This window comes from Mytilus trossulus, chromosome 5, assembly GCF_036588685.1.
Source record: "Mytilus trossulus isolate FHL-02 chromosome 5, PNRI_Mtr1.1.1.hap1, whole genome shotgun sequence".
Taxonomy (NCBI): Eukaryota; Metazoa; Mollusca; class Bivalvia; order Mytilida; family Mytilidae; genus Mytilus; species Mytilus trossulus.
Window position 1 is genome coordinate 57,081,871 of NC_086377.1, and position 15,170 is coordinate 57,097,040.

The following is a 15,170-nucleotide window of genomic DNA, read 5'->3' on the forward strand; positions in this document are numbered from 1 at the left end:
TTACTGAAATAGGGTTTTTAAAACATGAAAATAGAATATAAAATTTTAAAACTCAAAATCTTGGTAAACTGTGATACCGAAGAGAATAGACGAATCAACAAAATACCATAGGGGTGTTTTTAAATGTTCTCATTAGAATTGTTTGAATTTTTCAAAAACTAATAATTTCTAAGATTGATAATAACATTTAAATTTGTATTCGTCTAAATATCAATAAATTGTGTTATTTTGATTCGATTTAATCGCAAAAAATATATCAAAATATTGTGTCACACCAATCTAACTTACCCATAGCAACGGTTGTTTCTAGGCTCAACAACATTCAGTGTGCAGTTCTTGAAGAACTTTGAACATTCCAACAAAATGGTAAGAGTTTTGAAGAAGTCCGAGCAATAATTGAATAAATTTGACATTAGAAATATAGACTTACATTGTATCCTTTACATTTCAAATTGCTGGCACTTTCAAATTCATTATTTACTACCAAAGATAAAGTCAAAGTTGAAAGAATGCCACTCAAAAAAGGGTCCATATACCATTATACTTTATAGAGTTTTAGGCCACTAAGTGAAGGTTCATTCATGGTTATGGTTAGGTTATGGGTTGTTTTAGCTCAGGGTTAGGTTTTATGGTTAGAGCTATGTGTACTATCCACAATAATATCCAGTTTAAAAATCATGACTTATTCAAACTGAGGTAGACATTATAAAAAGTGCAAGGTCCAACGTTGCCTAACATTGATTTTATTCTTTTGTTGCATATTTGGCAACACATGTACAGTTTGTCAGACCTGTCATGAATAAAATTCAACTTATCACTTTTTGTTCACCATTATACAGGACACCACAGATGTTCACATAAAATTTCATAGGAAAATATTGGACAGCACAAAGACAAAGTAAATGTCAATGTTACTGTATATTGTGTGTAGTGTCTAAGATTTTGTACAATGGCATGAAGTAAAAAAATAAATGTCTTGCTAGTTTGATAATGTACATGATGTATTGAAATCTAAATGACATACAAAAACTATACTGACGTTACAATTGAGCGGCACACTATAGCCATTACTGAACATATAGTAAGCAGACTTCACAACACTGAATGACAAGAATAGTTCTGCTGTTGGGGATCACAAATAAAGATACAATTCTGGTCTATTATGCTCAGTAAACTAAAGTTTCCGTTAGAATTTAAACTATGCGAAGGATTTATATATGTTCAATATACATGTATGTGCTATAATCATGTTGCAAGACACTTTTTTATCATTCCTTTGCTGTGTAAATGGTTTGAATTGTCGTGATTGGTATTCACACCAGTGCTGTATTTACACCTTTCAGTCAAAAAAGTTTTATGTTTTATGGTTTGTGATCTAGATAAATATGGTGCCATTAGTGTAAAAAAAAAAAGAGGCAATCTGAATCATAAAGTATGATTTATTTCATAGCGATGTTTTTTTTCTTTGAATTGAAATAATTAAAAAGTCCTGTTTCAAACAAAGAATGTTTTTAAGACATAATTGTAACCATATGTGCATTGCAGATTGAAAAGTTTAACAGTGTAACATTGGCATCACTTTGAAATAGAATAGAACTTATACGATGCAATATTTTTTGTTTTTTTTAATGTAATATGAAAAATAAATTGAGCCTGAACTCCTTAGTCATGTTAGTGTAATGCTATGATAAATCTTCATATTTTTTTTTATTAAAAATCAATTGTTCATATTTCAGACAACTGTTCGGAGACTGACTGCTTCTGAGAGGGAACGGCAGTTACAGAACTACCGTCGGCATGAAGAAGTACGAGAAGACACCATCCGTCAGTTGGGCACCCAGAAGTTGTTGGAAGCTAATATGAGTAATGAAGAAAAACTCTCAGAGAAACGTTACATCAGACGAATGATGATGGAGCAGAAAGAGAGAGATATGGAGGACACAATTCTCAAGGTTTGTGCTAAACTTAGTTGTAAGACCTTTTTATGAGAATAACTTTCATTACATGTTTCCTACAAAAAAAATCCATTTGAAAACAATTATTTAGTAACCTGTTGAAAGGGTTTTGATCCCACAATCTTTTTAACTCACAGACATTACATTCATAACAACAACAAAAATAATATAAAATTACTTTATGCACATATTTATCGAAATGTCAATGCAACTGGTAAAAGCTACTAAGTCTAAAATATAGGGCAGACCATGGGCCATTGGCTAGTGGTAAAAATTAAACAAAGCACATTCTACATTGGTACGTACCACAGATTATTGAATGACTTGAGCAAATCAGCATGTGCAATACTGAAAACATTCCACTGTTGATATAAATCAAGAGTTAATATTGCTTTAGGAATAGGGCAACAAAAGCTGTATTGGCCCATGGGCTCATACAGGACGTTCACTTCCAGTTTCAATTTTCTTACACCTTTAATACGTATTGTTATGCACAAACACATCTTTAATTTATTTTATATCTTAAAATCAAAGAATAAAAAGTTTTTAAGTCTTGAATTGGAAATATTTTGATTACTGACATTGTTTAAAATCCGTTAATTAATCATCAGAATGCAAAATTGGGACCGGAAGAATAATGGAATATACTGTATTTTATTTTTATATACTTTTTAGGCACAGAGAGATAGATTGATCAGAGAAGAGCAAATGTTACAAGAAGAAAGATTGGCTCAGGAAATGGAGAAACATAAACTAGAAGGAATGAGAGATGAAAAAATGAGACAACAAATTAGAGAAACAAGGTACAAATGATTTACAGTGATTTCATAAGCTGTCAATATTCCAGATGTTGAATAAATATTCTTTGGTTGGATATTATACTCTTTGGTCAATTATTTTCATTCTCAATTTTAAAGTTTTCATTTTTAATTTCCTGTTTTTCTCTTTGCCCTATATCAGAAATTGTTACCTTGCTGAGGAGCTTGTCAAAACTTATCGTCACAGCAATGAGATGTCATCTATTCAAATTTATTTCCATCACTTTAAAAAAGATTGTGACAGATATGACACACACAATAAAAATATGCAAATCTGTTAAGGTCTTTCATTTAACTGCAAATTCGAAAAAAAACTGTTTTGTAAGATTGTCAGTTTCACTATTTTGTATGAAATTTTTCAAGCTACTAGCTAAAGAGCACTACAAACTGTATCTGAATACAAAAAAAAAGAAATTATTTAAGTATTCTTTATGCTATGGGAGATAGTCATAATATCTGCATATGCACTATGATGTAAATTGTAATTTAAAACCATGAATTTTATCATGTTATGATTTTTACACTGGTCATCTTTTTTTTACCTAACTTAAGAAATTTGTATTTCATGCTTTGTTTACTCAATTTTGATATATCTTTGTAGTCTTGAACTTCGAGAGCTGGAATCCAAACTTAAGGCAGCTTACATGAACAAAGAAAGATCAGCACAAATCGCTGAGAAAGAAGCACTGAAATTTGATAAGATGGTAACTAATTATTTAATGATGACTGATATGTTTTTTTGCAACCACTTTAATATACAAGAATTTAAAAGTACTTTTGAGTTTGACCAGGGCTTTCCTAGAAATACATAAAAGTTGATAACTGCAATTTTCAAAAATACTTCACAGTACAACAGACAACATCAATCATAAAACTTATCGGTACTCCTCAGAAAGATAAAAAATATACAAACAAAGAAAACAACAAAACAACTACAAACAATAAGTGCTCCAACAGGCTCAATTGGTAAATTATCTCCCTTTTGTAACTTAAAGGAAATATGATATTCTCATCTGTTATTTGAACCAAGCATAAAATATTGAAATTTTCTCCCCATGATAATTTGAACAATTTCTCCTGCACATATAATTTTAAGAGTAACAACAAATTTTATGCTTTTTGTTATTGGGAATACAATCCACATTTGTTTCCCCATTGAGTCAGTGAAAATTCAACAGATCTAGAAATTCCCCAACAAATGAATTATAATGAGAACATGAAATTCATTGACAAGAGTACCAGTGTTCCAGCTAGGATTTCAAAAGGGCAGGGTGCCAATCCTGAAAAGGGCATTTAACGCGCAATATGATAATATGAAAAGGGCATATTTTAATAAAAGATATTAATCAAACATTGTGTTTATTCGTTGAATCACAGGTTATACAAGAACAACATCATTAGCCCATATAGAACTCTATCTTTCTACTTTTAAGACTGAAAAACTTATCAAGCAGCTTGTCACACAAGTTTTTTTATCATTGCTTGGCACAGTTGAACTTTATATGCAGTATGTTTTGAAAGGTGACCTGTTTCATACTGTTTCTATGGTCTGTCACATTTTACCAGTTTAACCTTTCTATCCCTGCTGTGCTTCAAATGGCAATACAGCACAAAACAGCTGTGCTCAGTAAATTGCACAACTTTAGGATATATAGCAACAGTGAAAAATTGATTAGCTTGGGGTCGTAAACAAAGTCATAAACTTTCCCCAGGTAAAATTTTGCAATTAACTTATCATATCAATTATATACGAACAAATTAATATGCAACCGATTTTCAAAAAAGGCAGGGCTCCCTGGAAACTGTAAAAAGGGCACAGGGGGCCACTCGGGAAAGGGCAGGCGCCGCGCCCTCTGAAAACGGCCTAGCTGGAACACTGAGTACAAATGGGTATGAGGGTCTGGATGAGGGATTTGCAGACTGTCACTATTTGCGGGGGATTTTCCCCATGGAGGCTCCTAAATTAAAATTTTCAATTTTATTAATTTACAATGAATTGAGGCTTATAAAAGTACTAAGAAGCCAAAAAACAACATTACACTGTATTTGAAGGCCCCCTTGAAAGTTTTTTAGGAGTATGGCAGCCATCTTGCATGCAAAACCCCCATGGGCATTTTGAAAACTTGGCAGGTATGAGAATAAAGGGGGGTGGAATAAAGAATAGTGATTAATTAGGTACCAAATTATAAAGAATAGAGAATATTGTTCAATAAAATAAGGCCATGGAAAAATAATTGATGGTTTCCCCTAACGGACGGGGTCATTTGTTTACCGCCGGGTCTATAAAATTTTCCCATGTTAGGGGAAACCAACAATTAATTTTCCATGGCCTAAAGAATGAAAGAATGTTAACCTAATTTTAATATAATCTTTTATGTGTGCTCTTTTTCAGAAACGGGATTCTGAGATTTCCCGACAGATGAAGGAGGAACATGAGAGAGCAGGCGAGGCTGAGAAACAGAGGGAGGTAGAACGATACAAAGAACAGATCAGATATCAACAGGAATTAGAGAGACAGCTTGAGGAACAGGAACACAAGAAACAACAGGCTTACGAGGAATTCCTCAAGGAGAAACTCATGATTGACGAAATTGTCAGGAAGATTTATGAGGAAGACCAAAGGTAAATACATACTGTAAATAAACTCATCATAGATACCAGGATTAAAATTTTATATTTATGCTGTAGACTCCTGTTTCGTCTCCAAAAGACTCATCAGTGATGCTCGAATCAAAAAAAAATTATAGGGCTAAATAAAGCACGAAATATAAAAGTAAAATGATAATCTATTTGAACAATTCAAACTACACTAGGATTCTGATGAGAAAAAAAAACAATGAATAAAAGTAAAATTGAAACTGATGAGTTGAAATTTGGGGTACAGGTGATTTTTGAAATTTCTGAATTTGTTTTTATTAGTGTAGAACTTGTACATGTATGCAAATTATCTGACATCACAAATCAATAACTTCTTGCCAAACAGAAAACTTGAATAAACCAACCATAGTCCAATAGCCAACCAGTATACTGTATACATACATGTATATGGCGTGTTTGCCAATGAGACAACTATCCACCAAACACAAAAAAGCAAGAAAATTAGATCGGCCCCTCGATACTTCAATGTTTAAAATAGCATTGACATTCAAGCAAGTATTTTCTTTATACTTAAAATTAGCATCTTGCTGTTGGATAAATATTTAAAGTTCGATTTTAACATTTTAGAGAAAGAGAACTTGCTATGGCCAAACAGAAAGCTACACAAGCCTACATTGAAGACTTCAAAAATTCAAGGGAGGAATGGAAAATCAGAGAGAGACAGCGCATGGAGGAGGAAAATATTAAAATCAGGGAGTTCGCGAGACTACAACAATTACGGGAAAATGAAAGAATGGAGAGTAAAAAAGCCAAAGAAGCATCCATGGCCCGTGTTCAAGAGGCTGTAAGTAAAGATTTGGAGATTACATTTTATTTAAATCAGGGCATTTTTGTGTAAAATCATTTATTGTTTGAAAACCTGGGAAAAAAAATGATCATGAAATTTTATCATATGGCAATCTTTGATTGAAAAATAGCTGGTTTAATTGTACATAAAAATTTAGGTTGGAATGCTTTTCATAATTTGTATTAAAATTGGTAGACTTTTTATTTAAATGAAAAAGTATTATGTGATTTTATCTAATTTCTCAACAATTTTAACAGATATTGAATATTTAAAACTAAGACTTGCAAAGGGATGAAACTCACATAATTAAATTTTGAAAAAAAAGTACTGTAACGATTGTTGTTTTTATTATTTTTTCTATTAAAGAAAAATGTATGGTTACAATGCCTCATCTTTTAACTTTGCACCCATCATTTAAAATTGACAAAATGTGAATTCATGAATTAAAGTACAAATCAGAGAAATATTAGATCAGATTCCATTTAAACATAACAGAGCTAAACCAAATGATATCTTTGTATACAGAACGGTTTGAAATATTTGGTAAAAAAATATTCAATTTTATTAATTAATAATTGTGTAAAATTTATGCAACTTGTATTGAATTGATAAAATATGTGTACACTTATATTTCAGTTGGCACAAGATATTTCTAGAAAGGACGAAGAAAGGGAAGAAATGGAGAGAGTCAGAATGGAATTATACCAGGAAGAACAAGAAGAGAGAGAGAGACAAAAAGAAAGAGTAAGTTATAGAATAAAGAGTTTTCTATAGGCAGTGTTACCATGACATTGGTGCCATAAATTTTCAATTTTGTAAATTATTTTCCATTTACTGCTTTTTTATGTCCCATTTATGGCTGTTTTCTGGTCAGTATGTCCATTCATCCGTCTTTTCGTTCGTATGGCCGTTCGCCTGTCTGTCCTGCTTCAGGTTAAAGTTTTTGTTAGAGGTAGATTTTGATGAAGTTGAAGTCCAATCAAGATGAAACTTAATACACATGTTCCCTACAGTACTATGATGTGATCCTTCTAATTTTAATGCCACATTAGAGTTTTAACCCCATTTTCACGGTCCACTGAACATAGAAAATGGTAGTGCGGATGGGCCAACTATGTACCTTGGACACATTTTTGTCGAGCCTTCGACTTTAGTCGAAAAAGCGAGACTAAGCGATCCTACTTTCCGTCGGCGTCGGCGTCGGCGTCGGCGGCGTCCACAAATATTCACTCTGTGGTTAAAGTTTTTGAAATTTTAATAACTTTCTTAAACTATACTGGATTTCTACCAAACTTGGTCAGAAGCTTGTTTATGATCATAAGATAGTATCCAGAAGTAAATTTTGTAAAAATAAAATTCTATTTTTTCTGTATTTTACTTATAAATGGACTTAGTTTTTTCTGCGGGGAAACATGACATTCACTCTGAGGTTAAAGTTTTTAGAATTTTAATAACTTTCTTAAACTATCCTTGGTTTGTTCCAAACTTGGACAGAAACTTGTTTATGATCATAAGATAGTATCCAGAAGTAAATTTTGTAAACAAATAAATCCATTTTTTCTGTATTTTACTTTTAAATGGACTTAGTTTTTCTGCGGGAAACATAACATTCACTCTGTGGTAAAAGTTTTTAAAATTTTAGTAACTTTCTTAAACTATCCTGGGTTTGTACTAAACTTGGACAAAAGCTTATTTATGATCATTAGATAGTATCCAGAAGTAAATTTTGTAAAAAGACAACTCCATTTTTTCTGTATTTTACTTTTAAATGGACTTAGATTTTCTTCCAGTGAACATTACATACAGTCTGCAGTTGAAGTTTTCAAAACATTTATTAGATTCATTAATTATTCTAGATTTTTACCAAACTTGGACAGAAGCTTTTTACAATCATAAGATAGTATCAAGAGGAATATTTTTATTGATTTTTTTCCTCATTTTTGTTTAGCCTGTGATTTACAGCAAAAGTAGGCGAGACACTGGGTTCCGCGGAACCCTTACCAATTTTTGTTTATAGCATTCATACTGGTTCACATTTTACAAGTTTGAATTTAATGATTTTTTTCCTTGTCTTGTGGTATTCTTGACAATTTTTCGTTACAAAATGTTTAGTTCCTGTATGAAGAAATTATTTGATATATGTTCTAATATATTCAGCATGCGTCAATTACCGTTATGCAAAATTATCTAGATTCTTATTTCTTAGTTGTAGGGATATTTTCCTATCCTCCCACATACATTTTAATGTAATAGCCCTTATGTGATTAGGAATATTCAATATCGGCATTTTTACACATTTTGATTTTATACAACTCATCTAAACATCAACCCAACAATGTAAGATCTGTAAATTTGCTTTCACAAATTTTTTGTTCTTTCCTCGCCAGGATTCGAACCCATGCTACTGAGATATTGTGACACCAAATTGCCTGCACTGCAGCCGTCCCGCTAGACCACACGACTACCTGGGCTTCACAATAATAAAGCTTTCGGTGGCCGTGTGTTACCTTTCCTCATCAGTTTTAATCTAGCGGCGTACTACAGTACATGATATATAAGGCATGTATCACCATCATTGCTGGTGATCGGATGGATAAATCTTTTGTAGAGTTGTCACTCACTCAGACGTACTTATATATATATATATATATTAAATGTTCTGAAATACTTTTATATATATTGAATGTTCTAAAATTCTTTTAAAAGGAAGACATGGAGAAGCGTATTAGGCAAAAGTTGGAGTTACAAGAAACACATGCTCAACAGATGCACTTCAAAAATCTACGGAGGAAGGCAGAGGACGATGAAGAAGAAGAATTTAGAAGACAGGTAAGTGTTGCTATGGTTTATATCTACGGAGGAAGGCAGAGGACGATGAAGAAGAAGAATTTAGAAGACAGGTAAGTGTTGCTATGGTTTAAATCTACGGAGGAAGGCAGAGGACGATGAAGAAGAAGAATTTAGAAGACAGGTAAGTGTTGCTATGGTTTAAATCTACGGAGGAAGGCAGAGGACGATGAAGAAGAAGAATTTAGAAGACAGGTAAGTGTCGCTATGGTTTAAATCTACGGAGGAAGGCAGAGGACGATGAAGAAGAAGAATTTAGAAGACAGGTGAGTGTTGCTGTGGTTTAAATCTACGGAGGAAGGCAGAGGACGATGAAGAAGAAGAATTTAGAAGACAGGTAAGTGTTGCTATGGTTTAAATCTACGGAGGAAGGCAGAGGACGATGAAGAAGAAGAATTTAGAAGACAGGTAAGTGTTGCTATGGTTTAAATCTACGGAGGAAGGCAGAGGACGATGAAGAAGAAGAATTTAGAAGACAGGTAAGTGTTGCTATGGTTTCAACGATAACAAACTTATTAAGGAATCGATTTGCACAACAGCTTGTTCCACCAATAAAAATAAAAACTTACAAACATGAAATAGCGCAATAGTGCTTTAAACATCATTCAATCCTTACCAACTTAGGTTTCACTGATGTCAGTCCGTTAATTCTATTTGTTCAATGTTTTAATTAAAAATGAAAGCTTTCTTTTATATAAGAATTAAGCATAATTTTTTGTTTTCAGTAGAAAATATTAAATCATTTTCCTATGAGTGATACGAAAGATTGACAATTTTTATTGAAGATTCTTATTTTCATGAACTTAAAAAAAATCACACTTCCTCAAACCTCGATTTCAACGTAAATCAGTCCAAATTAACAAAGTTTTTCAACAACTGTGTGAGTCTATTCAAAACAGAATTTTAATGGTTATTCAATTAATTCTGTTATTTATTTATCAAACCCTAATTATTATAAATAAATTCTTTAGAAAACAATATTCAGTTCTACGTTAGTTGATTGATTTTAACAGAAAATAATATTGTGCAATTATTTCTATTAGGGCTCCATATGTGTCCTCTTGCATGGAAGAAATTCAGTCACTATCTTACATATCCTCTTTTTACACGACTGCCAAAAAAATTCTCGTCGTATAATGCTATCATGTCGTCGTCTGTGTCATCGTCGTCGTCCGAAAACACATTTAGTTTCCGGACAATAACTTTAGTTTTAGTGAATGAATCTCTATAAATTTGTACCAGAAGGTTCAATACCACTAATGGAAACTTGGGATTGATTTTGGGGGTTATGGCCCCAATAGTTAAGTAATAAGCGGCCAAAAAGGGGGCCCAAAATGAGCATTTTTGCAGTTTTCAAACAATAACTTGTGTTTAAGTATATGAATCTCTCTAAAATTATTCCACAAGTTTCCATACCATGAAGGTATGGTTAGTATTGACTATGGGGAGTTATGGCTCAAAAAATTTGGAATTAGGGGCAAAAAAGGGGGAAAAACTAGGTTTTTCTGGTCAATGGACAATTTAGACAATTTAAAAGCAGTGTAAGGGAGATAATTCTTAAACATTTAACATACAATGTTGTGTATGTTTAGATATACCTCAATTACACTTCTTGGAAATTGTTTATAAAGGACTGTCAGGTTTTGGACTAATTGCAAAAAAAGGGGGGTGGTAGTAGTTTTCAAAAAAAAAAATCAAAATTTTTGAACAGTTTGAAGAAGAAATCTTTAATTGCACAATATTGCGCAATAGATTTGTAGATCTTGACATTTGTTTTGTGTCAGAAACCCATAATATTTCAAAAATTTAATCACAATCCAAATTCAGAGCTGTATCAAGCTTGAATGTTGTGTCCATACTTGCCCCAATTGTTCAGGGTTCGACATCTGAGGTTGTATAAAGCTGCGCCATGCGGAGCACCTGGTTATTCTTGTAACAGACAAAATATTCCAAGTTCCAACTGTGATTATCAACTTTATACTTGAATTTTACATTTTTTTTATTGATCATTTTGTTCTCATTCTGAACGTGCATGAAATATTTGCAACTGGAGATTACTCAAAGAAAAAAAAAATACTCAATTTGTCAGCTATTAGATCTTAGGATCTACAAAAAAAATTGCTTCCTTATAGAAAGATGTATTGATTAGATAATATCTATAGATTTATATTTTATATATTGCTATTATATTTGTTTATATTATGTTGTAAATTGGAAGTTAAAAAAAAAAAAAAAAAAAGATCAGGATCATTTGAGTCAACAGTAGGTCAGTACTTTTATTTTTAATTTTTCAGATGTTGGCCAAATTTGCAGAGGATGATCGCATAGAACAAATGAATGCCAACAAACGTAGAATGAAACAGCTGGAACACAAGAGAGCAGTTGAGGACTTGATTGATAGAAGAAGGGACCAGTTTGCTGCCGATCGTGAACGAGAGGTAGCAGAAAGACGTGAAGACGAGAGAATGGAAGGCTTCAGGAGACAGATCATTGAAGAAGAGAGACAGAAATTGTTAAAGGAACATGCAATGAGACTGTTAGGCTATCTACCAAAGGTAAAAAATTAAAATAACTGGTACTAAATTTCATACACAACAAGAAGAAAAGACAAAAACATTGGTTGTTGTGCCATGTGCCTTCAAATAAAATTCATCAATCGAATAAGGACAAATTATGATTTATGACAAAAAAAATATGATTCCTCTAATGATAAATCTTGTTGTCATGATATATATGCTAAAATTATTCAAAATACTTGGCGTATTTTAAATTGAATAAAAAACAGTATTTCTCTTGAAATGTGTTGATTAATTAATTTTTGTGGGTATCAATTTTCATGGATTGAATATAAATTACATTTTTCTTGGATATTTGATTTCGTAGTTTTGCCAATCCCTGCATTCAAAGCCTACAGACATTTTGTTATTAGTTTAACATTTGAATTCAAGATTCACTCATTTACACGAAACCCATGAAAATTGGTATCCAATGAAGGAAAATGAATCCACAGTATTTAAATTGATTTTTTTACTTTGTAGGGAGTGATACGAGACGAAGGAGATTTAAACATGTTAGGAGGAGATTTTAAAGACGCCTACAAAGCCAGACAAATAGACCCTTTTGATGATGAGGCATGGGACCAACGACGATGAATACGGCTATCAAATTAGTTTACATTCTGTCCATAAAACCTTTATTTATTGTATACTTCATCTTTTGTGAAGAAGAAAAAAATGTATCTTGTTTGTTAAAGAAGTCTTGAAAGTTGAATTATTACAAAAGATAAGATAAAAGATCTCAAAATAGTTCCTCAAATAGATACAAAAAGGACAGATTTCTTATTACCTTATTTGCAGAAGTTTCATTTCTTTATAACTCCAGTCTAAAAACTGTTCTATATTAAGATGCGGAATACTGCCATAACTGATCTATTTCCAAAGATCTATTTATTATAAGCAGCAAATTTCACCATTTTTGGAATTTAAGAAAATTATAATATCATTTTATTAAGACAAAATAAGTTTCAGCTGTCAAGGTTTTTTTTTTATCTTTCCAAAAAAGAAAGTTTGCATTTTAAAAAGAGTGTGAACTATTAAATTTTATTGAAAAGATTAATACATATTGAAGCTATTAGATATTTCATGGCTCAATTTGAATATAGTTTGAAATTAGATTAGTTCAATTATAGAAGTAAAAGTAATCAAAGAAAAAATGATTAACATTACTTTTCTACAAACTTTAGTAGGGAATATGGCTTAGCAGAACCTATTTACTTAGCCAATGCTATTGAAAATTTGGTTGGGCCCTAACTTGATATAGAATAGTCCATATGGTCAGTTGGGCCCTTGGAGCAAAATTTTAAATCTTATTTTATGGAATCTTGCTGTATTCCTATAATACATACAGTGTATGTCAAATGAATCTTAAGTGCTTGTCAAAATGGGTGGACAATGTCTTCAAAAATCTGTGTTATTAATCCTATATTCTTTTTTTTTAAGATGGTATGTATGGAAGGGTGTGGGTGTGTGTGTGTATGACTGTGCTATGAGAAGTAAAACGACCAAATCATGTGTGAAATAGTTTTAATAGGTGTGAGGGAGAACTACTCATGAATATTCAAAACAATTATGAGGAAAAACTTCTCATGAATATTCAAGAAAATTATGACTGCTTGAATACATATTGTTCTTAATATTTGATGAATATTTATACATATCTGTTTTTTATAGGTTATTTTACAATTGTAAATAATTATTAAACTGAAAGTGAAAACCTGACATTTGTTTAATGTTTTTATCAGAAACATTTTATATAAGCAAAACAAGATCGAATAAAAACAATGTGACCATACAAAGCCATTGGTTGGCTAAGAAAGAAGTTATTGCCCTTAAATAACGATTGATGACTATTTTTTTCGAGCCTTTGACTTCTATCTGATAGTGATCTTCCAGGGGCAGTGGCAGCAGCTAACAACTTAAAAGCTGCATATTTCAGAAAGTAGAAGACTTTGATGACTCATACATTATTTTTGGATTTCTTGTGTTGTGAAGCATTGGACTGTTATATGTCCATTGTGCTTTTACCTCAACATTATGGTTAAGTGACTGACTACTTCAATATACTTTTTATGACTTTAACTTCTCTCTTGACATGGTAAACTATATTAAGTATGTCATACCTTGCATGGTCGTCATGCCTATCAGTTCATCTGATCTCAACTTCATTTCAAGGAGCAGTGAACAAAGTTAAGTTTTTGTGTTCAAGACCATACCTCAGATGCTATACACAATAGGTCTACTACATTTGGTGAAAGATGTACATGTCCAACTGACCAGTGTTATCCACCCTTTACCTCATTTTCATGCTTCAGTGGTTAAGATCTTTTTTTTATGTTTTGGTCTTTTTTTTCTTATATTATATGCAATAGGTCAACTATATTTGGTGCATTGAAATATTTCACAATGTTAAGATTTATTGGTAAAGTTAATTGTAAGAAAGTATAGAATAGAATAGAATAGATATCTTTTATTTCCATAAGAGGTATAAGCCATTGGTCATCTTTTAATATTTTGTGTATGGAGTTATAAGGTGTGCATGTATTTTTTTTTTTTTTCATCATGTTATGTTGATGTGATACTTGTTGTAAAGCTTTATATTTAGCACAATCAACATAAAATTAATGATCAGTACTGCAGATGAGAAATGTCACTGTCTGCACTCTTGTGTTTTGATATGGGTTATAGTTATATTTAAAGGCAACAGTAGTATACCGCTGTTCTAAATTCATAAATCGATAGGGGAAAATCATATCTTGGTTACAAACAAAAACTGAGGGAAACACATCAAACATAAGAGAACTACAACACAACAGAAACACAACATTAAAATGTAACACACACAGAAACGAACTATATGTTTGTGCATCTATTTGTTTGTCTGTCCCATTTCAGGTTAAATATTTTGGGTCACTGTAGGTTTTAATGAAGCTTAGGTCCAATCAACTTGAAACATGGTACACATCTTCCCTATAATATGATCTTTTTAATTTTTCTGCCAAGTTAAGTTTTGAACCCAATTATCTATAGGTCTACTGAACATAGAAAATGGTAGTGCTAGTCAGTGGCGGATCCAGAAATTTTCATAAGTGGGGGCCCACTGACTGACCTAAGAGGGGGCCTGCTCCAGTCATGCTTCAGTGATTCCCTATATAAGCAACCAATTTTTTTCCCAAAAAGAGGCCCCCCCCCCTAAATCCGCCTCGTTTAGTGTGAACTATGACCATATTCTTTCAAAAGTCATTGTAGATAATGTAGGAACTGAAGACAATCAAAGAGCAGAATGCTCTGAGGGATACGATTGCCATATAGTTATCATTGACACATGTATAGCAGTTCTGCCAACTATTCATTAAGCAAATTCGTGAGATTTGGCCAAAATTGAAAAGATCAAAGAGGAAAAAAATAGATCCAATGATACTGCTGCAAAAAAGTATGAACATATGAAGGCATAAAACTTTGCTCAGTGCTTGGAGCACAAAAATCATGCTCGAAAACAATCAAGCTTTCTGTTGTATGACCGCAAGTCCTGGTACAGCTGGATAGTTTT

At 32.2% G+C, this 15,170-nt stretch overlaps 1 protein-coding gene across 1 annotated transcript; it reads left to right on the forward strand.

Annotated features, from left to right (window-relative positions):
- The first annotated feature begins 166 nt into the window (after nucleotides 1–166).
- LOC134718956 (meiosis-specific nuclear structural protein 1-like) lies at nucleotides 167–13,342 on the forward strand. Its single transcript, XM_063581828.1, has 10 exons — nucleotides 167–366; nucleotides 1,737–1,952; nucleotides 2,631–2,758; nucleotides 3,375–3,477; nucleotides 5,166–5,395; nucleotides 5,999–6,215; nucleotides 6,855–6,962; nucleotides 8,925–9,047; nucleotides 11,360–11,620; nucleotides 12,104–13,342. Exons 1-10 carry the CDS (start codon nucleotides 364–366, stop codon nucleotides 12,215–12,217), a joined length of 1,503 nt encoding a protein of 500 aa, XP_063437898.1. The 5' UTR covers nucleotides 167–363; the 3' UTR covers nucleotides 12,218–13,342.
- The last annotated feature ends 1,828 nt before the right edge of the window (nucleotides 13,343–15,170 follow it).

Bases quoted from the DNA above. Each gene is read 5' to 3' on its own strand.
- LOC134718956 (XM_063581828.1), top strand. The intron at 5,396-5,998 runs GTAAATACATAC...TTAACATTTTAG, and splicing joins ATTTATGAGGAAGACCAAAG to AGAAAGAGAACTTGCTATGG. The intron at 11,621-12,103 runs GTAAAAAATTAA...TTTACTTTGTAG, and splicing joins TGTTAGGCTATCTACCAAAG to GGAGTGATACGAGACGAAGG.